Below are 27,656 nucleotides of genomic sequence, written 5' to 3'. Positions count from 1 at the left end.
TTTAGAATGGGTCATGCACTAGACTAGTACCAGCTTTTTGTTATCTTGGAAAGTAATTGAGTTAGGTGAATGGAACTCCCAGGAATTAATCCAGAAAATCATTGACAGCCTAGAAAGGTCTTTTAAAGTATCTATCTCCACCCCCTTCCCAAATGGGACTGATCTCTGATGGCCTTACAAATTTCTTGCAGCCTAATCTGCTCAAATAAGACCCCAAAAGGGGTTTTGATCCTAAGGCCTTTGCTCAATCCACACTTATCATGTTTTGAAGATTTATAAAACTATTCTTGTAAATTTGGAAAAACAATTTCTTGATATGGCTTAAAAGTCTGCTAAGACCATAGGAATTGTAGTTATGCAATCAAATTAAAAGAGACTAAAGCAGGGTTCACAAGCATGTCTAGCTAGAATCCCATGTCTAGACACATTTCTAGTCAGAATTCAATATTATGCAATAACCATTCACAAGTAAAATTTGGTGCTTAGCTAAAACTCCAAATTTAGTTTCAAATTGTCATTTCTAGCAAATCAAGAGAGCTTATGCAGGCAAAACTTTCAAAATTGTAATCCCTATTTTTACTGTCACAAGATAATGGATGAGATAAGCAAAACAATTGCCTTAGTGTGCTTCACTATTATGTCTGGTGTTGCATATTTGCCTATAATGAAAAAAAAAACAATTAATGAGAAAACAAAAATTCAATATCAGTTTAAAAAATGTAAAAATAAATGATGAAAATAGTAGAACTTGACACTTTCTGATTGGCTGTAATTGAAAATCCTAGACATTGAATTCTAGAGTCTAGAACTCAATGTCTAGCCAAGACATTGAATGATAGTGAATATTTTCATTACTCTAAACACTAAAATGGCTATTTGTCTGTTATAGCACTTATGTTAAGTTCTTTATCGAAGGAGAACCTGTTTCTCTTATTAATCTTAATGAAATATTGCAAAATATGATGAAAATATAATACTTTAGAAATGGTTCCATTGTAGCTGAACCCCTGTAACTGAACCCATGTATAATTGAACCCCCGTGCTACCGAACCCTCATGCAACTGAACCCCCTTTAACTGAACCCTCATGCAACTCAATCCCATTTAACTCAAACCCCCGTGTAAATGAACCCCCGTGCAACTGAACCCCCGTATAACCGAACCCCCATGCAACTGAACCCTCATGCAACTCAACCCTCGTGCAACTCAACCCTCGTGCAACTCAACCCCTGTGCAAATCAACCCCATTTAACTAAACCCCCCTGTAACTGAGCCCCCATGTAACTGTAAATGTGTGCAACCATGTAACCATGTAACTGTGCATTAACAGAACACAACTGATGAGCAAAAAGTGATGAAAGAGAGGGGTAATACCAAACTCTCAGCTACCATTCTTGGGAGACATCTGACAGTTTATAAGTGACCATGGAACTCCTGTATTGTTTTAAAGTCACTTTTCTGTGAATAGGCAGCAAGGTGGCAGAGTGCACCTGGTGACAATAAATCACATCAGTCCAGTTTTTGTCAGAAAAAAATTACTCAGTGATAATTTATTGCTCCTGCTAGCATTATGGACTTCTAGGTCCGGGCCTAGGGACCTAGTGGTAAATCAAGACCTGAGCGTGCACATATTTTCTTTTGGTGAATTGACTTTCCTTTTAAGCACTCTCTGAAAGTTCCAACTTAATACACAAATGCCTTTTTGAGATACACCATCTTGAAAATCTGCATGCACATAGCGTCTTTTGATTTAGTTCAAGTTCCACCTCAAATACTTCATTCTGTCAAATATTCAACTTGATATGCGTAGCCTTAATAGTACAAGTTTAATTGTAGCAGAGGTCATAGTAGGAGCAGTAGAAGTAATAATAGTGTTGAATTAGTAGTAGTAGTAGCAGTATTAATAGCAGTAGTAGCAGGTAGATGCCCCAAAAGTTTCATCTTGATATGCTAAGCTGTTCCAAAAAATATGCCTGATACACCTGTATGTTATTGCAAGTTACCAATTGTTAAAATGTAAGGTTTTTATAGAAGGGATGATCGTAAAAACTTTGAAGGAGGCTCATTTGATTGGAAATTGAAAGTTCAAGTTCAATTTCAAAGAATCAAAGGTAATCACAGGACAATCAGCATTTCCCTCTTAACCAACATCCCCCCCCCCCCCAAATACATCCAATCAAAATAAAAATAAAAATTTTGTTCTAAATAGTCTGAAGATCAAATAACCATGCCTTTGGGGTTAACAGCCCCACCAGCAGCATCTGGGGCAAGGGCTGTAAGTTAAGCTAGTTGCTCATTGCTAACACATAAGGTTTTTGTAGAAAAAAATTGTATGAACTTTGGGGGGGGGAGGGTTTCATTTGATTGGAAATCAAAATTTCAAGTGCACTTTTTCAGAGTTAAAACTGATTGGAGGGCTTCAACCCCACCCTATTTTTCCCCCAAATACATCTGATCTAAATTTTGGGACAGCCATTTTATTTAAAACAGTTTAAAGGTTAAATAACTATACCATAGTTAAATAACTATGGTTCATAACCCTATTGTGTTTTACCCAATATAAGTATGGTGGTTGAGCTGCAAGAGGGTTCAGTAGCATAAGTGTTCAGTTGCATGGGGGTTCTGTTATACAGGGGTTCAGTTACAAGGAGGTTTAGTTAAATGGGGTTGAGTTGCACAGGGGTTGAGTTGCATGAGGGTTCAGTTGCATGGTGGTTTGGTTATATGGGGGTTCAGTTACAGGGGTTCAGTTGCTTGGGGTTCAGTTACATGCACACCTTTAGAAACACATTTGGGCTATATATTTGCACATTAGGGGGGAGTGGGGGTAAAGTAGGCTATAGCAGTTGTGCATGCAAAATACACTAAGTACAATTATTCTGCTTATTATGTAGTAAAAATTGTTTTCTAGCTTCACACTGTCCAAATACTTTACTCCTACCCCCCCCCCCTGATATGCAAATATATATCCCAAATTATATTTACTATCTATTCTGTCACTTCTCTTTGTCTTATTTCACACTAAGCTGAAAGAAACTGGTTCTACAGTGCATCAATAGATAAAGAACTTAACATAAGCACTATAACAGACAAGTACCCTAAAATGTTATTATGAAAACAAATTTGCAGAAATTTTTAATATGAGCAAGAAACTCTTCAAAAAGGGCATTGCTGTGACACCCTTTTTAAGGTGTTTCATGCTCTTTGAAAAATTTCTTCTAATTTGTTTCCAAAATAACATTTTACTACTAAGACTAAGGAAAATAATAATATCATTTCTGAAATAGCTACAAATGGCAATTATTTCTAACTAAACAGTTTTTTTAGAAACATTTTTTTTAACTTTTGGTTATTATGGACTATTTTGTAAATTTGGAGATATTTCTATTGCTGAGCTATGAATTAGGTTACCATACCAGTCAATGCCTTTTTTATGCTCATTCTGAATATAATAGTTGTTTTACTCAGAAATGAAATTTTAAGCAGTTTATGACCCCCTAAGGATGTAACCTTTTTCTCTTTTTTTGCTATAGGAAAGTGTTGATATATTAGACAAAATCTAACTACTTGATTATCATTCCACTTTGCTAAAATGACTAATCCATAGGCATTAATTCATCATGATCTAACTGAATAAACAATTTATAAATCTTAGAAAAACTGCTGTGTTTACTTTAAGCCATTAGTGTCACTCTTGTTCAAACCTGTGCAAGCTAGGCCTACCAGTAAATTCAATCAACTGTGACAAGACCAATAACCAGGAAACACATAATTTGGGCTATATATTTGCACATTAGGGAGGAGGGAGAGGGGGTAAATTATAGTGGATCTGTGCTTAAAATGTGTTAACTACAATTTTTATAGCCAAAAATAGGAGAGCAAGGTATCATCTTTGATGGTCCATAAAAGGTTTAAAACTGAATTTCTGAGTAAACAACTATTATACTTGGAAAGAGCATAAAAAAGGATTATAAGTTGTATGTTCACCTAATTCACAGCTTAGTAATGAAAATGTCTATAAATTTACTGCCTTCTTCATCTTTTGAGGCACTATTAAAAGCTTAAAACATAATTTCCCTTAGAAGCAAGGCTAAAATTCTTCTTTAGCTAATTTTGGCTAACTTAGAAAGGGGTTAGGTTAGAAAAATGAAACTTTCAGGGATGGGTCTACAGGCTAAAGTGTGTCCTGGGAAGGTGTTTTGAAGTACCTACCTCCACTCCTTCTCTCTCTAGAGGATCCTTACATTTGATGACCTTTAAAAATATATCTGTTATAAAAGTGAAACCTTGCAAAATAAATCTTTGGCTTAAATGAAGTACAACAAAATTGTTTTCAGCTTCACAGCTTTGCTCAATCCCAATTTATATTGTTTTAAAGATATGCAAATACATTTACTAAATTTAAAAAAAAAGACAAAAAAAACATTGATACTGTATGGCTTAAAATTCTACTCAAATAACAGGAATTGCATTTTCAAAACTAAAGCCAGAGAAAAAGAAACTGATAACTGAAAATTAAGGTAAAATGTTGTTTTGTCAAAAATTTCTATAGTATAGACCTGTCATGAAGGCAAATTTTGGACCCTCTAGAGGGAGAAGGAGTGGGGGTGGGTACTTCAAAAATCTTCCCAGGACATACTTTAGCCTGTAGACTCATCTCTTTAAGTTTTATTTTCCTAACCTAACCCATTTTCAAGATAACCAAAAGTAGCTAAAGTAGAATTTTACTGAAGCAAGTGTTGAATTATGAAACAGCATGAAAAGGCAACAAGTGATGCAGCCCTAGGCTATACAATTTTACCCTAAATAACTTATGTTGAGAAATGTAAATTTACCAATGAAAATAAAAATTTGAAACCTCAAAATATCTCTCTTTTTGTTCAAGCATGTCTCTTTCAGTAGAGTAGATTTTTGAGACCTTTGTCATTAGAAGATCCACTCAAAGGGGGGGGGGGGCAACAAAAACAAGCTGCCCTAGGTACAGTTACTGGTACATATTTACCAAATCATATTATTGACTTAAAAATAAAGTGAATATACCACTCTATGCCTTTTTTATGCTCTTTCCAAATATAATATAATAATTTCCAAAAAAAATGGAAATGAATTTTACCCCACCCCTATATATACCAATTCAGGTTAGCCTATATATTTGCACATTAGGGGGGTGGGGGTAAAGTTTAAACTTACCTCCTAGTTACATCAGAAAAGAAATATACCCCCACCCCCCTAATATGCAAATATAGGCCTATACCCTGAATTTGTATATATAGGGGTGGGGGTAAAATTCATTTATTATTATATTTGGAAAGAGCATAAAAAAAGGCATTGAGTAGTATGTTTACTTTGTAAGTCAATAATATGATTTGGTAAATATTTACCCAATTGCTGGGATACCACACAGCAAGGGCTTCTGATGCTTTTTATTTATATTTAAGCTGGAAGGGGCAACATCATTATTAGGCCTATTGCCATGGGCACCACCAGCCCTAGGAACAGCCCTGATCAACAGTTGCAAAGCAACACAGATCTATATTAATTAGGGATATATACAGGATGGTCATATAAGGATTGTATTTGCAAATAAAATTTGTATTATATAGGCCTAGGCCTATTAGAAAAAGTGTAAAAAAGACATTGAGTAGTATGTTAACCTAGGTCTATGCCAGTAATGGAATCGTTATATCTAAACTGTTGAAATAACTCACATATAATTTTTTGATTCATGAAATTTTTATTGTTCAGGTCTTATGGAACTGAGTTAATTATGTGTCAGTTTCTGGCTTTTCGCCTTGTGACAGTCCTCGTTTTACCCTTCGTTCCCACATGCTGCGGATTGCGGAAAATCGTTGCGGATTTGCGGATTCCGCAAAGATTTTTTTGTTGCGGTTTTGCGGAAAAACGCAAATCCGCATGCGTTGAAATTTTTCAATACTTGCGGAAAAACGCATGCAGATTAGCAACTTCAAGAATAATTGATATTTATAGAAATGGAAACTGTTGAAAAATTGATAATATCAATTCGATTTCAAGAATTGCTCTTCAATAAAAGACCACCATAACAAGATTCAGCTGGTCAAGGCGTGGGACCAAGTTTCCAGGGAGACTGGACTATCAGGTAGGCTAAACAGTAAACACAGCTTGGACATTTTCATTTCTTTAACTATTTATTTGATATTTTTACTTTTTGGTTTATTTGCTTCTTTCTTTTCTAAAGGTGGAGATAAGGCTAGCTACACCTTCAGTGGAGGGTGAAGTTCCTGCCAGTAGAGGTAGGATATAGCCTACAATATATGCTGGTCCTACTGGACAGTATCTGTGCAGTTACTCATGGCTAGAGCTCAAATACTATTTGAATTACCCCTATTCCATGCCTATCTACCTTAGTTCTGCCCAAGGATGGATGGATGATAGACTACCAATCAACTAGTGAAAGGACATCATTTTTATATTTTTTAGAAAAATGCTTAGCCTATGCCATCTTTTGGCACACAGCCTAGATGTTTTCATTTCTTTTTCTTTAGTTATTTATTCAATATTGTGGTAAAATTATACTTTAGCTACTTTTGGCTATCTTGGAAATGGGTTAGATTAGGAAAATGAATCTTTCAGAGATGAGTCTATAGGCTAAATTATTGGTAAATTTTTACCAAATCATATTATTTATTTATGAATATAGTTAATATACAACTTGATCCCTTTTTTTTATGTTTTTTTATTCAGTGTATATATTTGCACCGTCGGGGGGTGGGGTAAAGTTTAAACTTACCTCACATTTACATCAGAAATAAAATTTGACCCTAACCACCTACTTTGCAAATATATACCCTGAATTGGTATATATAAAGGTGGAGGTAAAATTTATTTCTGACAAAAATTATTATTATATTTTTAAAAATCATAAAAAAAGACATCAAGTGGTATATTCACTTTATTCATAAGTCACTAATATGATTTGTTAAAATTTACAAAAGTATGTCCTGAGAAAGTATTTTGAAGTACCTACCTCCACTCCTTCTCCCTCTAGAGGGTCTTGACCTTTGATGACCTTTAAACATTTTTGTGTTATAAAAGTGAAACCTTGCAAACTAGATCTTCCATATATGAAGTACAAAAAAATTGCTTTCAGCTTCACAACTTTGCCCAATCCAAATTTATAAGTTTTTAAAGATATGAAAATACATTTGATAAATTTTGAAAAAAAACAACAACATTGATATGGCTTAAAATTATACTAAAATAGCAGGAAATGCATTTTAAGAATCCAATTTCAAAGCGGATAATTGAAGCCAGAGAAAAACAAATGGATAATTGAAAATTAAGGTAAAATATTGTTTTCTCAAATTTTCAATAGGTAGGCTAGACCTGTCATGTAGGCAAATTTCAGGACCCTCTAGAGAGAGAAGGCATAGAGATATGTACTTCAAATTACTTTCCCAGGACATACTTTAGCCTGTAGACTCATCCCTGAAGGTGTCATTCTCTAAACCTAACCCCTTTCCAAGATAACCAAAAGTAGCTAAAGTACGAGTATAATTTTACCCAATAGTTGCACTTTCTGGTTTATTTGCTTCTTCTTTGTTAAATGTGCAGATTAGGCTAGCTATCCCTGTTATGTAGTGTGCAGAATCCCTGCCAATAGAACCAGAATAAAGCCTACAGTCTATCCTGCTCCTACTGGACAGTATCTATGCATCTTACAGCCCAATTGATTGGATAATACACAGTAAATAAGTTTTATTTTTGGTGGTAGCTAATCTACATCTTTATCCTTTTCATTATGCTAAACAAGCATATACTAGTGCATAATATATCACTTAATGGTGTTAAGAACTTGCTTTCAATATTTGCCACAATGAATTAATTTTTGAAAAGTTTCAGCATTCTCCTAATGCAATTATGCACTAATTCAGTCCTGCTCTAGCAGCAACAAAACCTGAACTGAAGCATTATTAAATTTCACAGTTAAAATTCATATTCACTGGCAAAATATTACATATTTTTTTTTTCCTTTGATGGTTGAATTCATTGAGTCTGTGTTCTCGGTTGTTTATTTTTTTCTGTCTATGTTGTGTGTAGCTTAAGAGTCTTTTAATATATAAATTTATTCACTTCAGTTAAGTCATTCTTCCAGCTATGGTTCATTTTGAGACTCCAACATGTCTCAACACCTAAACTTTCTGCTTTTATAAAAGCTTCTCTTTTAGTGATTAAATAGTTGACATTACTCATTTACCCCCACTATAGAGTGGTTCATTCTAATAGAGAGCCATACTAATTTTGTAGTGCATAATTATCCCTTAATGGTGTTTGAAACTTACTTTCAATATTTACCACAATGAAAATTTTTTTGAAAAGTCTCTAGCATTCTCCTAATCCAAGTAAGCACTAATTCAACCTTCCTGTAGGAGTTACAAAACCTGAACTGAAGTTTTATTACAGTTCACAGTTAAAAGTCTCAGAATAGCAGTTACTGCTGAAGGTAAAATATTTGAAGTTTACACTTATTCAACTATAGTTAGTTAGAGTTCAAGATCAAGCTCAGTCTTAAGTAAAATAGCATTATATTTATAAAGGTATGTCATTGACTTATAATGTTCCTTATTGTATTTTCTTTTGCAGTCAAAGATTGTTAAATAAAATGGCAAGACTTAAAGGATCAATTCTATAAGGAAAAACGGCAAATGGATGGGAAGAGTGGGGATGACTTCAAGAAAAAAAAACCATGGAAGTGGCTTGATCAGCTGTCTTTTTTAGCTCCACTTCATCAGATCACCATTCAAATGTTGAAAGTTTTGAGAATGTCATAATCTTCTTGGGCACAGAGAGTCCAGAAAGGACATTTGATGTCATCTATCCTGGGGAGGACGTGGGTGGTATCTCTTCTGTTGTTGAGGATACAGTGGAAATTAGGTTAGCATAGTTTCTTATCTTTAGGTTGAGTTAGGCAGCCCAACTGACAATTAAATTCTGAGTGTTTCTCAAAGACAACAGTTAACAGAAAATTCTCAAACAACTACAGTAACTTTATCCTCTATCCTGATATAATTGAAAACCTACTTAAATTTCAATAAAGCTGTTTTTTTTTTATCTAATTTTAACCAACTAATGAACAAATACTGCAGAGTCAAGGTTGCCAAACAACATAATTTATTATGGATAGAGCCAACAGTTAACTTTAGTTTAGCTGCCAAACACAATAATAGTTTTTGTGACTTATTAGTTGCATTTTAAACTGGTAAGGTAGTCACCAGACCTATGACTCATTATTTTTTTAGTTTTTTTTGCTTTTCTTGTTTCCAGTTACCATTCTTAGAAATGCTGTCCACAGGTAATAAACAAAGTTTTGTTTTATATGCAACTGACAATCTTTTTGCCAGTCACTAGCCATCAGTCAATCATTGTAGCTGCCATGAAAATTTAAAGCCTCTTTTTAGTATGCTGGTTACTGGTGACTAACCACACACAACTCAAAAAAAAAAAAAAAGAAACCAGGATACCAATGGCAAAAGGTCACAGGTTAAAGGTAATTGGTAACTGATTTTGAAAACATAGCTACAGAGTTTGCTACAAGACATAGCTGTAATTGTGACTGCAAGCATGGAAAAGCCCCTTGTGGATAGACGCTAAAGAGTAAAATAAAAGCTACTTGCTTAAATAACCCTCCCCCTCTTATGAATGTTCTAATTTTTTCTGATTCACATTTCTTCTCTTGCTGCTATTCAATTATAACATGAACCAAAAACAGAAATTAAACACAACATAATTATGTTTAATTAATTTTAACTGACATAATAGCAACAGAGTAAAATCTACTTTATTAAATAATTTAAATAAAACCTACTTGCTTAAATAACCCGCCCCATATTATGACTGTTCCAATTTTTTCTGATTCATATTTAGTCTCATGCTGCTATTCAATTATAACAGAAACCAACAACAGAAATTAAACACAACAGAATCATGGTTAATGGATTATAATTAACAGAATAACCGCAAAATAAACAGAATTAGAATTAATGTTCTGCTGCCAACAACAGAACAACCAAAAACAGAAAAAAATAAAGCAGAAACCAGGATACTAATGGCAAAAGGTCAAAGGTTAAAGGTAATCGGTAACTGATTTTGAAAACACAGCTACAGATTTAGCTACAAGACACAGATGTAATTACAACTGCAAGCGTGCAAAAGCCTTGTGTGAATAGACGCTAAAAATTAAAATAAAAGTGACTTGCTTAAATAACTCTCCCCCTCTTATGAATGTTCTAATTTTTCTGATTTACATTTCTTCTCTTGCTGCTATTCAATTATAACAGAAATTAAACACAACAGAATTATGGTTAAGGGATTATAATTAACAGAATAACCACAGAGTAAACAGAATTAGAATTAATGTTCTGCTGCCAAAAATAGAACAATCATAAACAGAAAAAAAATAAAGCAGAAACCAGGATACTAATGGCAAAAGGTCACAGGTTAAAAGTAATTAGTGATTTTGAAAACACAGCTACAGATTTTTTTACAAGACATAGATGTAATTGCAACTGCAAGCGTGCAAAAGCCTCGTGTGAATAGACGCTAAAAAGTAAAATAAAAGCTACTTGCATAAATAACCCTCCCCCTCTTATGAATGTTCCAAATTTTTTTCTGATTCACATTTTTCTCTCGCCGCCATCTAATTACGGCAGAAATTACACACAACAGAATTATGTTTAATGTATTGTAATTAACAGAATAACCACATTTAAATACAAGACAGTTTAATATATATATATATATATAGTGATATTTTCTCCTTAAAGTCTTAATAATTTTAATTTGTTTAAGTTCAGCAATTGAAAACATTTAATCTACCCCAACCTTTCAGATAACTTCAAATTATGTTCTGCTCTTGAGGCTGTTTAATGATTATAATCATGATTGTTTTTTTTTCATTGACCTGTACAAATTACCTCAGTATAATTAATTGAAGCAATCTTTTGTTACAGTGGTTCAAGTTCTTCAGCATCAGCAAATATGGAACCAAAGAGACCAAGTTATAAGAAGAAAAAAATGGAGGTTTTAGAGGATCCATTAGAAAAAATACTGTTGGAACAAACAAAGGACGCCCAAAATCCGGATTATGCGTTTGGAGTGTATGTCTGTAATGAGCTGAAGCACCTCGACAGAAAAAAACTCCCTGGCCAAATTAAAAATTCAGCAGGTGCTATTTGACTTGGCAACCACGGATGAGGTGCAGACCTGATTTAAAAAAAAAAAAAATTTTTACTATGATTTAATAAAGAGACAAGTTTTAAATTTTCTTTTCTTGTTTGACGAAAGGAAGAGTCAGTAGAACATTCACTGGGAAAACTATTACCAGAGAAGACCAAGGACAGTAAATGCCTGTTTAATTTTTAACAAAATTATGAAAATATGGTTATAAGTACTGTTATTTCTCTTGAGGTTTGCTTATCTGGAACTTCCAAATAGATGTTCACTTTGCCAAGACAGCTGTCCATCATGAGAATTGAAATATTCTTGAAATTTTATTCGAGTCTCATTGGCCAAGAGAGTGTGATTATTGGACCCTTGCTGGTTCAAATGGCTGCTCCAGAATGAAGGCTCTGATACCTTCCACTGACGAAGTATAATTTCTCCGTTTCCTCGAATTGTGTCAGTAAGGCTTGAATTACAGTAATCGGAGCTCTCGGCTACTAGATAGTTATGAAGGCATACACATGCCATGGTTATGTTCTTAACCGTCTCTAATTTACTATCTATTGGCCTGTAAAATTGGCCTGTAGTTAAAAAGTGGCAAGAATAAACAATGCTGCTGACAGCACTTTCATTCTTGACTTACAAAATTTGGGATAAGTCTCGGGGGAAAACTAGACCCCGAAGCCGCGCCGAAAAGTCGACGGCGTGCCACCGAAAAAAAAACGGTGGTGCGCCGCCGAGCTTGCATGAGCGCGCTGACGCCACCGCTGATTCTACCGGTGGCGGTGTCACTAATACGCCGCCGTTTTTTTTTCTTTTTGTCTCTTTTTTGGTTATCGATATCGACCTCCGGGCTTCGACCGTCATCCCGGCTAATCTGTTTCTTAAAGATAAATACTGTCATCTTGGGCTCGCCATGTATATCGGCTCATAGGATGGAGAAGAAGAAATTTTTCTTGAAACAAAAATTCTACCTTCCACTGTAAAATTCTGTCTATTTTTCTTTCTGATTTTTCGAATGAAAAGAGGTAAGTAAGAGAGCATTAGGCAATTCATGATGTTATCATAGGCAGCGCAATCGAGCTGCCTAAGTAAAGAACAATGTTGGCACAATGTAGTATTTTTTTTTTCATACGAGGGCAATTCGTATCGAAGGAGTTGTCATAGAAACTTCGAAAAGGGCTCATTCGATTGGAAATTGGAATAGCTAGTGCCCCTTTTAATAGTCGAAAGTGATTGAAGGCAGCTAACACCCCTTCCACGCCCACCATTTCCCCAAACACATCCAATCAAAATTTCAAAATAGCCATTTTGTTCAGAGTAACTGATTTCCAGAGAGAAAATATGTTTTTTGAGGAGGTTACTCCCCCACAACCCTTAGGGCAAGGGTTTTAAGTTATGTCCTGGGGGTATATATGAACAATGTTGGCACAATGTATTCCTTATTATTTTTTCCTTTAGACCAGGGCACTTCATATCGAAGAAGTTATTGTAGAAACTTCGAAAGGGCTCATTCAATCAGAGATTGGAGTGGCTTGTACCCTTTTTAATAGTCGAAAAATTATTGGAAGGCAACTAACACCCCTTCCACGCCCACCATTTTCCGAAACACATCCAATCAAAATTTTGAGATAGCCATTTTATTTAACGTAGTTGAAAGTGCTGGAAATTAGGTCTTAGAGGATGACAACCACCCTCACAGCCTTTATGGTAAGGGTTCTAATTTATGCCCTGGGGGCATATATGGTGTTTATAGAAAGCGCTGTCATAGAAATTCAAAAAGGGATCATTCGATTGGAAATCGAAAAGCCTAGTGCCCTTTTTAATAATCGAAAGTGATTGGAAGGCTTGACATTTTTATAGTAGAGATAGATGCGGGTATAATGTATCATTTTGTTGTTGTTGTTGCTGTTTAAACCAGGGCCCTTCGTATTGAAGCAGTTGTCATAGGAGCTTCGAAAAGGGCTCATTCGATTGAAAATAGAAAGAGTCCTTTTTAATAGTCGAAAGTGATTGGAGTGAAACTAATCCCCATCCCACGCCCACCCTTCCATTTGCCTTAATGTTTAAAAAGTAAATGTTGCCTTAAGATTAAATAAAATGCGCTGTGTTAATGCTAATTCCCAATAGGACATCTCAACAGTATCCCAAGAACGACTAAGGGTATTATGTTCAAACTTTCGGGGCTTCTTCTGCTCTTAAAATTTGACCAAATCAAAATAGCGTAAGCGTATCCAAGCTATCAAAGAAAGTTAACAAATTTTTTTGCGCATGTTATTAAGTTTTCCATTTCAGATCAACTAGAGGAGGTATGAAACTAAATTAAACACTACTATTTGTTTCCAGATTTTTAAAAGGGTCTATGTTGTTAAAAATTACTGAAAATATTTTTCCAGCATTCAATAGCAGGCCAAACTGTAAATTCTTAAAAATAACGAAATGATTTAAAGTATTATTTCCAATTTCCCTGAAAAGACTGTGTCAATATAAAACAAACAGAAATTAATTAAAAAAACTGTTTCCACAAAATAAGTTTTTCAAAGAAAATTAAAGAAACCATTAAACAAAAAATGAGCAAAATAAAATAATCTACCGCGTGAAACTACCACAAATCAGCATCGATAAATATATGAAACCCAAAACGAACAGAAATCACAATAAATAACCGAGTCAAATTCAAAACGAGCAAAAATTAACATGAGTAGGCCTCAAAACCCCTATGCCTTCACAAGACTAGAATATAATTTGCACTTTACTGAAAAAAATACAAATGAATGTGCATTGTCAGTTTAATATACATATGCTGATATTTAGTAATCAAAATGTAAATATTATTTGATTTATTAAAGTTATAAGAGTAAAAACATTTGTATTCTTTCAGTAAAGCGCAAATTATGTTCTGGCCTTGGGAAGGCATAGTGGTTTTGAGCCCAACTCATGTTAATTTCTGCTCGTTTTGAGTTTGACTCGGTTATTTATTGTAATTTCTGTTTGTTTTGGGTTTCATTTATTTATCGATGCTGATTTATGGTAGTTTCCCGCTTGGTAGATTATCTAGAGCTAGTATAGAAATATATCTAAAGAAATGAATTACATTTTTTTTGCACAGTTAGCAGAGCACACTGAAGTTGAAGTAGCCTTAAATTTTGACTTAAAACGTCATAACTTGACCACTTCTTTCAGAAAAGAATTTTGGAGGTTATTCCGTGTTGATAAGAAAAGAGGGTAAAGGTGCAGTTTAGTTCCTCCCGTAGTGTGGGGCGCAGGAGCCCTATGGTAAAGGTTTGTTCTCCCTTATAAAAACAACTTATTTCAGCAGATACAAAGAAGAATCCCATTTGCGGCATTCTGTGAGACTCCAAGGTCCAATGCTAGTATCAGATCCCGCGAGTGGGAGTTTACGCTCGTCAAGTTCTGGCTGTACCGACCACAAGTGCCCCAGCTAAACGGCTTTTCAGCACGAAGGACTGATAGTGACTGCAAAAAGATCAATGGCTCCAGGAAGAGTGAACAAACTCACTTTCGTTACATCAATTGTAACTGAAGTGATGTAACCGCTGATTTAAAATTGTTGGTGTTGTTAAACCATGGTATCTGACTTGTATATAGTGTTTTTTCGATGTTGTTATTTGTTTTTTTCACTTCCTTTTCGTATGTATTTGATGAACAGGAGATATTTGAACTTCAAGCTTTGAAAGTCATACACACATTAGCCCAAATTATTAACAAGAAGGAAATGACTAAAACAAAATTTAGTCAGAAAAGAATTTTGGAGGGTTATTCCGTGTTGATAAGAAAAGAGGGTAAAGGTGCAGTTTAGTTCCTCCCGTAGTGTGGGGCGCAGGAGCCCTATGGTAAAGGTTTGTTCTCCCTTATAAAAACAACTTATTTCAGCAGATACAAAGAAGAATCCCATTTGCGGCATTCTGTGAGACTCCAAGGTCCAATGCTAGTATCAGATCCCGCGAGTGGGAGTTTACGCTCGTCAAGTTCTGGCTGTAACGGCTACAAGTATCCCAGCTAAACGGCTTTTTAGCAGAACAGGACTGATAGTGACTGCATGAAGATCAATGGCTCCAAGCAGACTGAACAAACTTACTTTTGTTACATCAATTGTAACTGAAGTGATGTAACTACTGACTTAAAATTTTTGTTGTTGTTAAACCATGGTATCTGACTTGTATATAGTGTTTTTTCGATGTTGTTATTTGTTTTTTTCACTTCCTTTTCGTATGTATTTGATGAACAGGAGATATTTGAACTTCAAGCTTTGAAAGTCATACACACATTAGCCCAAATTATTAACAAGAAGGAAATGACTAAAACAGGATTTTATAGGAACAATGCGATGTTAAACATAAACACAACATAGGTTTCCCTGGGTCTAGTGGCTAAAAATGAGAATTCTTCTTGGTCTGATCGGCGGTGAACATAAGAACTTTCCGCACGGCCCAACAAATTCCTGCTTTGTCATATTGTTTTTGTATATTTTTAGCAAACCATTTAAAAATCCTTACTAAAATCGAGGTTGAACGTGCTTGGTGAGGTGGAATTTTTATTATTATTTTTAATCAGAAAAATCGGCGTGCCGTGGCGCACGGCCAGTCTAAAATCGGTGGCGCGCCGCCAAAAAAAATTTCAGCTCGCCTGGCGGCGTGCCGCCGCCGATACTAAATCACACATTCGCCACCGTCATGTCGAAGTGGCGCGGCTTCGGGGACTAGGGAAAACACGAAATGGAGCTTCGGTGCGGAAATCTGGGAGCCCAAATTGGCTTTAGCTTTGTTTCCAGGCTCCAGTAGGGTGTGATCCGCATAGTGAATCAAGAGTTTTACAAAGTAAGTTTCTAGAGCCAAATTGCTGATATTGCAATTTGCTTACTTGATATTGATATTCCAACAGCTTATTGCCAATACTGCGAAAAAAAGTACAAAATTATTTTCAAAGTAAATAAAAATTGCCGAAATGTTCTCTGATACTTTATTGCTTTAGCTTTTTTATCGAATTATCTTTTTTACTTTATTCTTTTAGCCTGAAAGCGAGGCTTTTGTGTCGTTAATTTTCAGAAAGAAGGCAAAATTAAAGCAAAGAAAGGCTGTAATCACATACAGACGAATAACATCTGCAAGTATTTTTTCCGAATTGTAGTGAATATTCTTCGCCAAGCGGACAGGAATATACACCGGGAATTACTGTCATATTTAGTTTAGAGCATTGAATGGTAAATAGAGACAAAATTCACAGATATTATGTTTATTATCACATAAAATAAAGCTATGGCAATCACTCTAAAATATATTTTATTTTCTTATGGCGTACCTAGATAAGTATAGCAAAGTTGGCTTACCATTAAATTGCAGACCTGGAGATAATCACAGCTGCTTCTTCTGCAGTCGGATTAGCCTCAATACATGACAACAGTTCTATCATTTCTCTGTTCACTATAAGATACGAGTCATCCACATGTAATTCCTTCATTCCTGATTTTATTTGCATAATAGATGCCATTGAAATGGTTTACAAAGAGTCTAGTGTGTCTGTTTTGGCGTCATTGAGAGCATTGACCAGGCCTTTTGCCGTCACATTTAAAAATGGTAGTGCGTACTTGGTATCCAAGACTTTTCTCAGATTTTCAAACATCGGCTTTCCGTAAGGGTAGGTATGTCTGAAAATAAATTTCCATTATTCTTCAATAGTCATCAATGTCTATATCTTTCAACAAAACTGTGCTTTGCTCCTGCCACTCCCATTCAATTAAAGCCTTATTTCAAGAGGACAACCCGCAGGATTTAAAAAAAAAACCGGCTACACTGTTGGGATTCAAAGTTCGGGGATTGACAAGCTCAAGCATTCTTCTTTATTCGTAAACATCGAAGTCAAAAGTTGAAGTATACCCTCTTTGTAAAAGTCTCTAGCTGTAATATAGAGCTTCTTAACTTCAGACTTCGAGATATACAGATTGGAAGTCACTATGTATGCCAATCTGGACGTCTAGATGTTGGATCTCGTCCCTCCCTTTGAGAAAGAGTATACTTATGAAGTTTCGGACGTAGGGTCCGTGCATGAATTTTATGGCAAGCGTTGCAATAAGGTTTAGCGTTTCTGACTTAGGTCTGTGAAAATAGCTGACCGTGACTGAAAGAGAATATTGAAAGCATTCAGTAGGCCAATAGCATAGTCAAGAAACATAATAAGCACCATCATAAAAGCGCTTTGAACGCGCTGAGGACAAGTTCATTTCCATGAGTAGAGTCATCGAAGTTATAGGTTATGAAATATAAATTTAGGGCGTTCCACTGCTCAGTGTGAAGGATAACCAACGAGTTTGTCAAGGGGGTAAAACTTTGTGGATTGGAGTATTTGAAAAATTTAGCATTCTTTCAAAACTGTGATCCGTTTTGAGCTCCTTGAAAAGTGATTATATACCTGGTGACATTAGTCTTCGAGATTTTTTGTCTTACAAGCATATGCCGTGCACAGATGGATGGAGTGGCAACTACGCATAACAACTACAACCCATGAATAACTGTCAATGATCACTTCGCCACAAAATTGTTCCACCTCGTCATTGCATTTGTTTTGTCAGAACAGAAGCCAGCCCAGTTTCGTATCAGGACATAGTTTTTCTCAAAGGCTTAAATTTTTTCAACTTTGAAAACACCCTGAAATAGCTGTACCATCGGATCACTCAACGAAATCAAGAACATTAACGTCACTATCAGTCCCATCACTGCAAAATGAAACACAGATGACCAACTGCTTGGTTGTGCCCACATTTGTTGCCTCATCTATAATTATAGCTAACGTCCTTTTCTTTAATTTGTTAAAAAAATCTTTTGTTGAAGTAGGGCACAAGGCCTTCTCTCACTACCTTAGTGACTTTCTGTTTTCCTAGTCTAACTTTATTCAAATCGTTCTGAAGGGGCAAGCTTTGCAAATACGGGAAAATGGAGTCAATAAGCGAGAAAGCTAACGTCCTTTTCTTTAATTTGTTAAAAAAATCTTTTGTTGAAGTAGGGCACAAGGCCTTCTCTCACTACCTTAGTGACTTTCTGTTTTCCTAGTCTAACTTTATTCAAATCGTTCTGATGGGGCAAGCTTTGCAAATACGGGAAAATGGAGTCAATAAGCGAGAAAGGAAGGTTTTGCTCCACTAGAAACGAATTAATTCTAGCCTCGGTCTCCATAACCAATGCTGAGTTGTCAACATTTTAAGTTACTAATTATAGGTGCATTATTTTTCGGAATGGTTGCATTTTCTTGTGAGTTTTCGGCATTGCATGCTTAGCGACATAAAGTAAAAGCAATATTCACCAGGGGTTCAGAGTTTTGATTAATCACTAGGGTTGACAACGTTATTGGGTGATTTTCGTAGAAATTTCGGGGATTCGGGAAGCCGACTTGTTCTTCGGGGACACACAGAGATTTTTAGAGAAATCCTCAAGAAATCGGGGATAGGGGAAGCACTGGCTGTTAAGCGGAAGAAAATAAAACCGACCGTTTCCTATTCATTGATTTTATCTAGGCCGAAAAACCAGCAATGGGATGGAATCATGTGATGTGAAAAACAAAGATTTTTGCTGCTGGCATCGTTTTCAAAAAGAAGCACAAATCATTGTGAAATTCAGCTATAATTTAAATTTTATTCAAAGAAATTGAGTCTTATAACATAGAAATACAATAACAAAGAAATACAATAACATACAATAAATACAATAATCTCTGTGCATTTTCAATAAAAATGCTATAGAGGGACAATGCACCTTCAATAAAATTTTGATTTATATAAATTATTCCCAATACCTATGAGAAAATACATTCTTGATGGTTCGTGTGATTTTACTTGACTTTTTTTCTTGTGATAAAAGATTATCGTCTTTTTTTCTTTTTCTTTTTTTTTGTTTTAAAGAAGAAAGGGTTTATCCATCAACAATAAACCTAACAAAACCTGAAGCACAGCTTGTTTAGGTAAAGAATCACCCCACTAGGCCTAAATAAAATTCAACTTATGAAAAGTGATGACGGATATGATGCATAAGATAAGATTTATTGCAAAAAGCCTGCGGGCCATAGCAACACAAAATACAGACTGCAGACAAAGCTCAGGAACAAAATGCAACTTTACATAGTATCAATAAAAAAAAAGAAGAATAAAAAGACATAAAAAATACACCAAGGTTCAACATTTTAACTGAAAAACACCAACCATAATCAAATTCAATTCCTAAGCACCATAACAAGCTATCCCCTCGAACATGATTCCCTATGCTTAATCCCTAAACTAAGAAACTTACACAACTGATTAATAGCAATTGCGTTTCTCTCAGCCATTTGCTCAATCAACCAGCATTCACTCTCAAAACCTCGTCCAAAACATTCATTCCACAACCCGCAACTCAGGCAGATCTTCACACCTGGATATAAAATGGAATAAATTATTATTCACACATTCACACATAGGAAAAAAGTAAGGGCCAGCTGCCAGCCTAAACTTTCCCAAAAATTTCTTTTTCTCATCAAAATCCAAACTATCTCCTCAACTAAAAATTCTTCAAATCTTCTCTATTCAACCCAAGTTTCAAATAAACCTCCTCTCCCAACACTCTTTAGCTTTGGGGTAAAACCTCAAAGACATAGATTAGTATAGATAAATTGGACATAAGACATAGATTGGTGAACTTCCTTCCATACTGACACGCTTTCATCCATTTGACCTTTTCCTTCATTCACATCTCCGAAAGGCCACAAAGGTTCAGAATTTTCTTGCCCTGATTTGGTGGCAAATCACGTCTATCACCGTTCAAACTCTCCAAATAAGACGAATTAAGAAGCCGACTCTCTAGGTAACTAATTATTTTGTCCCAAAATTTCACCATTCAAACCAATCTATCAGCACTTAAATTGAAACGCCCCACATCTCTTTTCAGTACCCCTGAACTAAATTAATCCTTCAGGCCTAAATTTTTCTTAAAAATATCTTAGCTGAACTACTTCTAACTTAGCTGCTTTAGCAAAACCCTGAAACTCAAACCCCTAATGTATACTAGAAGCTACTTTTGTCTGGAACACTTTTTTCTGGATCCTCATGTCAGCTAGCTGACCAAAATTACTTCTCGAAAGCATATCGATTTTTCTATTACCCCTTAAATTGTACTCTTCTACATGCCTCAAAAAACCTGATAATAAACCAAGAAAAAAAAACGAGATAACAAATCAAATAAAAAACCATTCGGTACCTCCCATCATCGATCCATCAAACCAAAAAATCCACTAATTAAATTAATTTATTAAATAAAGAAACAACAGTAATAATCATCCATTCTTCCCCTAAACCGCAAACAGCAAACTTCAGAGCTCAGTAGGGTTTGATTCCTGTAAAATATTCTGTGGCAAAGTAATCCTGGCACTAGGGCAAACATGACGCACAGAAAAATTTGATCTTGTAGATATTACTCTACGATTTCTAAACTGATTTGAACTCCTTTTATTATGCTTGTGAACACTTGAAACCAGTAAAACAGACCGCAATAAATTATTTTGGTACCTAAAAATAAATAGAGCATTATAAAATTTCACCAGACAAAAAATGTGCAATATATTAGGTTCAACATAGCTGGACCTTACTGATGACTCTATACCCGTCAGCACTCTACCAACTTTATTTTGTAACACACTCAATAGATGCAAGTGAACTACGAACGTAGAAGACCATACAGTAATACAGTAGACTAGCTGTGTATGCACAAGAGAGAAATAAAGTGTCCTTATGATATTATCCGGGAAAATATGCTTAAGTTTTCTTATCATTCCGATGCTACGAGCGATCTTGGCAGAAATGTGACGGATATGGTTCTTAAGGCTGAGGCATTCGCCCAGCTTTAAGTACAGCTTTAATAAACTTCATTGATTTAGCACGTACGATGATGTTTCCACTTAACTGTATCCTCTCAATTCGAAGATAATAATTGGGGCTTCTACCATATATTACCAAAAAGATTTTCTTGTGGTTCAAGTTCAGTTCAGTTAGTCTCATCTATTTTTCTATGCATAGCCTACCACTTTTTAAAAGATTAATTAAAAAAAACGGCGACATTGGGGATTTACTGATAACTAATTTTATTAAAAATATTTTCTTTTGTACATATTATTGAAAATAAACATTAAAACTATAGTAAAATTTTGAAATGACGAGCTTTCAGCAATTAATATCATTATGCATCAAATATTCAGTTTAATTTATTAGTTCTTTCTAAAGTTGTTCAAGACGAATATAGTTTCACTACAAACAAGAGTTTGGATACTGCCCCCTTCCTTAACTGTAAATAAAAACCAAAACCCTACTGCGTCATTGGCGCTTCACTGAAAACAAATTATATTACAAATATTTTTTTCCAGTTCTTACAGCATTGAAAATAAAGATAAAATTTGAGTGGGAAATAAAATAAAGATAAAATTTGAAATATTTATATATTAAATATTCAATTTTATGTTATTTATACTTTCAAGAAACGTAAAATGAACATATAGTTTTGAGTAACGTGCCATGGCACAGCAAGTTTAAAACTTTCACAGTGAGAGAAGGAGACAATATCCAAACTCTTGTTTGTAGTGATTTTTGTTTGTTTCCAGCTTGAGTTGCATATTCAGTTTAAGTTTCACTCGTTTTAAAATTTATTTATTCATTTATATCAATATCTATTGTAGGTTTGTTTGCATTGATTGTTTATTTAATTTCCGTTCGTTTTAAGTTTCATTTATACTTCAATAGCAAAATATTTTTTTCTTTTTAAGTTTGATTTTCATATTCAATCTAAGTATTACTCACTTTAAGATCTATTTATTCATTTATATTATTACTTGTTGTATGTTTATTTCCTATGATTGTTTATTAATTTCTTTTCGTTTTGGGTTTTATTTATTCTTTAATAGTAATTTCTGGTCGTTTTGAGCTTGAATTTTAAAAGATATTTGTATCTGCTGAGCTTAAGTTTAAAATGGCCTTTACTTTTTTTGAAAAACTAATTTTTCAGAAAGTTTTTTTTTAATTAATTGTTGGTCGTTTTTGATTGCAAAAAGTTTTAAGTTTTTAAAAATTCCTTATTTCAAAACCAAACTTAAAAAAAACTCAAATCTTCATCAAAGTATCAAAACTGGTATCAAAGTAACAATACCAAAGTGAAAAAAGTTTGCCCTCTTTGAAATGAGCCCCCTTTAAAGTTTATCCGACGGACCCTTCTATATGAAGTGCATCTAAGAAAAGAATAAATGGAGAAAAAAATAAATTGTTATCTCAAATTTTTATCTAATGCATTTAGGGTGTGGAGGGGGGGGGGGCTTGTTGCCCTCCAATCTCTTTTGTCTCTTAAAATGTGAACGAGAACTTTCAATTTCCAATCAAATGAACCCTCTCCGAAGTTTATACAAGCATCCCTTCCATAAAAACGGTATATACCTCCAGAGCATTGTTTATAACACCTGCCTCCAGGCCATGGGGGGTTTGTGTCGACACAGGAGTTTTTCTTATCTGACCTTTGAATTATTTTTAATGAAATGGCTATTGTAAAAATTTTGTCGGAAAGGATAGGGGAAAAAAGGGTGTGTGGGGGGGGGGCTATTTGCCCTCGGATTTCTTTTGAATCTTAAAAGGGAACTAGAACTTTCAATTTCCAATCAAACGAGCCCTCTCTGAAGTTTATACGAGCATCCCTTTCCTAAGAACCATACACGCCCCACCCTTACAACGCCTAGCCCCTGGGCCCTGGGTGGTTGTGTTGACATCGGAGTTTTTGTTTTCTAATTCTAGCAGATGGGTTTGGGGGAAAAAGAACATGGGGGGGGGGGCTAGTTGCCCTTAAATCTCTTTACTCTTAAAAAGTGAACTAGAAATTTCAATTTCCAATCAAATGGGCCCTCTATGAAGTTTATACGAGCATCCATTTCATAAGAACCATTTATGCCCTTAGGGCATAACTTAGAACGCTTCTCCCGAGCCCTGGGGGGTTGTATTCCGGAGGTTTTCTTATCCGACCTTTGATTTTTTTAAAAATAAAATGTCTATCTAAAAATTTTCATCAGATGGGTTTGGAAAAAGAAGGCTGGGGGGGGGGAGCTAGTTACCCTCGGATCTCTTTTGACTATTAGAAAGTGAACTCGAACTTTCAATTTCCAATCAAATGAGTCCTCTCTGAAGTCTATACGAGTATCCCTTTCATAAAAACTATATATGCCCCAGGGCATAACTTACAACGCCTGCCCCAGGCCCTGGGGGGGGGCTGTGTCGACACCTGAGTTTTTGTTACCTGACTGTTGACCAATTTTTAACTTAATGGCTATCTCAAAATTTTTATCGGATGCATTGAGGAAAAAAGGGGCGTAGGGGGGGCCGAAGGGACTAGTTTCCCTTCAATCTCTTTTGACTCTCAAAAACTGAACTAGAACTTTCAATTTCTAATCAAATTAACCCTCTCTGAAGTTTTACGAGCATCCCTTCCATAAGAGCCATATATTCCCCCAGGGCATAACTTACAACTCCTGCCCTCGGACCCTGGGGGGATATGTTGACCCCGAAGTTTTCATTATATGGTCTTTGAACTATTTGTAAGAAAATGGCTATCTCAAAGTTCTTATCGGATGGGTTTGAGAGAAAAAGGGCGTGGCGGGGAGGGGAGCTGGTTTCTCTCTAATCTCTTTTAATTCTTAAAAAGTGAACTAGAACTTTCAATTTCCAATCAAATGAGCCCTCTTTGTAGTTAATACGAGCATCCCTTGCATAAAAACCATAAAACTTAAGCTCAGCAAAACCATAAGACTTATAACGCCTTCCTCCGGGCTCTGGGGGGTTGGGTCGACCCCGGAGTTTTGTTATATGATCTTTGAACTATTTTTAACAAAAATAACTATCTCAAAATTTTTGTCAGATACATTTGGGGGAAAAGGGCGTAGGGGGGGGGGTTAACCTCCAATATCTTTTGACAATTACAAAGTGAACTAAAACTTTCAATTTCCAATCAAATTAGCCCTCTTTGAAGTTTATACGAGCATTCCTTCCATAAGAACCATATATGCCCCCAGAGCATAACTTATAACCCTTGCCCTGAAGACCTTGGGGGGGGGAGAAGTTTCATGCTCAAAGATAGGATTTCCAGAACATTCAAGTGCGTTGAACAAAATGGCTATCTCAAAATTTTGATTGGATATTTTTGGGGAAAGGAAAGGTGGGAGTGGAAGGGGTGTTGTTTGCCTTCCAATCACTTTCAACTATTAAAAAGGGCACTAGTCATTTAAATTTCCAACCGAATGAGCCCTTTTTGAAGTTTCTACGACAACGCTTTGTATAAAAACATTATGTGCCCCCGGGGAATAACTTACAATCCTTGCCCTGAGAGCTGTGGGGGTTGCCATCCTCAAAGACTGTTTTTCCAGAATTTTCAACCACGTTGAACAAATCCCTTTCATAAAAACTATATATGCCCCAGGGCATAACTTACAACGCCTGCCCCGGGCCCTGGGGGGGCTGTGTTGACACCTGAGTTTTGGTTATCTGACTATTGAACAATTTTTAACTTAATGGCTATCTCAAAATTTGTATCGCATGCAATGAGGAAAAAAGGGGCGTAGGGGGGGGGGCTAGTTTCCCTTCAATCTCTTTTGACTCTCAAAAACTAGACTAGAACTTTCCATTTCTAATCAAATTAGCCCTCTCTGAAGCTTTACGAGCATCCCTTCCATAAGAACCATATATTCCCCAAGGACATAACTTACAACGCCTGCCTTCGGATCCTGGGGGGCTATGTCGACCCCGGAGTTTTCGTTATATGGTCTTTGAACTATTTTTTTAAAAATGGCTATCTCAAAGTTTTTATCAGACGGGTCTGAGGGAAAGAGTGCTTGGAGGGGGGGAGAGCTAGGTGCCCTCCAATATCTTTTGACTCTTAAAAAGTGAACTAGAACTTTCAATTTCCAATCAAATGAACCCTCTTTGTACTTTATACGAGCATCCCTTGCATAAGAACCATAAAACTTAAGCTCAGCAGAACCATAAGACTTATAACGCCTGCCTCCGGGCTCTGGGGGGGTTGTGTCGACCCTGGAGTTTTTGTTATATGATCTTTGAACTATCTATAACAAAAATAACTATCTCAAAATTTTTGTCAGATGCATTTGGGGGAAAAGGGCGTGGGGGGGGGGGGGTGGTGGTGGTTAACCTCCAATATCTTTTGACGCTTAAAAAGTGAACTAAAACTTTCAATTTCCAATCAAATGAGCCCTCTCTGAAGTTAATAAGAGCATTCCTTCCATAAGAACCATATATGCTCCCAGGGCATAACTTATAACCCGTGCCCTGAAGACCTTGGGGGGGTCTTTCATGCTCAAAGATACAATTTCCAGAACATTCAAGTACGTTGAACAAAATGGCTATCTCAAAACTTTGATTGGATTTGTTTGGGGAAAAGGTGGGTGTGAGAGGGGGGTTAGTTGCCCTCCAATTACTTTCGACTATTCGAAAATTTTACAATCGCATGAGCCCTCTTTGAAGTTTCAACGACAAAGCTTTCTATAAAAAGCTTATATGCCCCCAGGGCATAACTTAAAACCCTTGCCCTGAGGGCCTGGGGGAGTGTCCTCCTCCAAAACATAATTTCTATATGGAAATCAACTACGTAGAAAAAATAGCTATCTCGAAATATTTTTGGGGAAATAGTGGGCGTGGAAGGGGTGTTCGTTGCCTTCCAATCACTTTTGACGCTTTAAAAGGGCACTAGAACTCTCGATTTCCTATCGAATAAGCCCCCTTTGAAGTTTTTACGAGGACCGTTTCCATATGAAGTGCCTCTGGGGAAAAAATAACAATAAATAAATAATAAAACATTGGAACCGTACGGCCTTTACTATAGGCAACACTATGGCGTTGCCTCTGATTTAGCAGGTCCTTTTCTGTCCTAGCAGCCACCAAATAATGGTTATCATCTGCAAATGTAGGTAAAATGGCCTTAACCATAGAAAGTTTCCTAGTTGACAGACCACATCTTGCCAGGTACTTGTTCGATTCATTAATATATATCAAGAACAATAGAGGGCCCAGAACTGATCCTTGAGGAGCGCCACGTTTTATACTTTTATCCCTTGATTTAAAATCCCCTATTTTAAAACACTGGGTCTGTTCATTCAGAAAAGATCTTAAGAACTGCAATAAATGACCCTGAATACTACAATTCTCCAAATTGTTCACCAATATTTAATAATCCACACAGTCGAAGGCTTTCTTGATATCTAAGAATACTGAACATTCAGACCACAGTACAACGGATCATTAACAAACGATGTTAAAAATACAATAGCTTGCTAGATCGACATTGCTTTCACGAAGCAAAATGGAGTACAATGAAAAAATGACGTAGATTCAAGGAAATTTACAATTCGCTCATATATTAGCTCTTCATTTACTCTAGATATAACAGGAAGTAGCGTTATCGTTATAAAATTATTCATATTTTCCGAGTCACCGCCTTTAAATAAAGGTTTCACCTGTGCTTTTTTAAAACAATCAGGAACAACTTCAAATTTGAAACACTTGCTAATTAAAAATAAAAATCTATGCAAATCGCAGGGTAAACACTACTAAAAACCTATAGAGTAATGAGGTCGGATCCGGCTGCTCCATTTTTTGTATTTTTAACAACTTCAGATACTTCAATTTATTTTACAGGTCTCAAATAAAATGACACATCAATTTTTTCAGAAAGGAACTAACTCGAACTGAGTAAACACACCATAATTTTGCTTGGGCGAGACATTCGATCCAATTTTAGATCCAGTGGTACCATATATTAGATCCAGCGATCATATATTAGCTTTTCAATTACTCTATATATAACAGGAGGTAGCGTTATCGGTATATAATTATTCATATTTTCCGAGTCATCGCCTTTAAATAAAGGTTTCACCTGTGCTGTTTTAAAACAATCAGGAACAACTTCAAATTTGAAACACTTGTTAATTAAAAACACAAATCTATGCAAATAAAAGGGTAAACACTACTAAAAACCTTTAGGGTAATGAGGTCGGATTCGGCTGCTCCATTTTTCGTATTTTTAACAACTTCAGATACTTAAATTTATTTTACAGGTCTCAAATAAAATGACACATCGAATTTTTCAGAAAGGAACTGACTCGAACTGAGTAAACGCACCATCATCTTGCTTGGGCGAGACACTCGATCCAATTTTAGATCCAGCGGTACAGAAATGTTCACAAAATTATTCGATATTCACACTAACCAGAGTAGTTTCACCCACACGAGACTGATCTGGTTTAATCACATTTTCAGTTAGCCTCACGTCCGTGCCACATTATAGTGACACCTGTAGATAAAACCTAAATTGTGCATGACTAAAGCGCCAATTACGTTTGCTGTTCGTAATTTCTTGAGTTGAACATTATAGAACTTTCTTACATAAA

At 35.7% G+C, this 27,656-nt stretch overlaps 1 protein-coding gene across 1 annotated transcript in view; it reads right to left on the bottom strand.

The window, feature by feature from the left end:
* The window catches only part of eIF2A (eukaryotic translation initiation factor 2A), a 143,227-nt gene extending 137,367 nt beyond the window's left edge, over positions 1-5,860 (bottom strand). The window contains exon 1 of the mRNA XM_089104712.1: positions 5,708-5,860. Within this exon, the coding sequence (XP_088960838.1) occupies positions 5,708-5,726 (19 nt within the window). The 5' untranslated portion in view covers positions 5,727-5,860. The remainder of the gene's footprint in view (positions 1-5,707) is intronic.
* Between the last annotated feature and the right edge of the window lie 21,796 nt (positions 5,861-27,656).

This window comes from Artemia sp. Qi Xiang Cuo, chromosome 2 (genome assembly GCF_049724085.1).
Source record: "Artemia sp. Qi Xiang Cuo chromosome 2, ASM4972408v1, whole genome shotgun sequence".
In the NCBI taxonomy this organism is placed as follows: domain Eukaryota; kingdom Metazoa; phylum Arthropoda; class Branchiopoda; order Anostraca; family Artemiidae; genus Artemia; species Artemia sp. Qi Xiang Cuo.
Note: the sequence above shows the minus strand (reverse complement) of the source record. Positions and strands in the feature narration are given on the sequence as shown.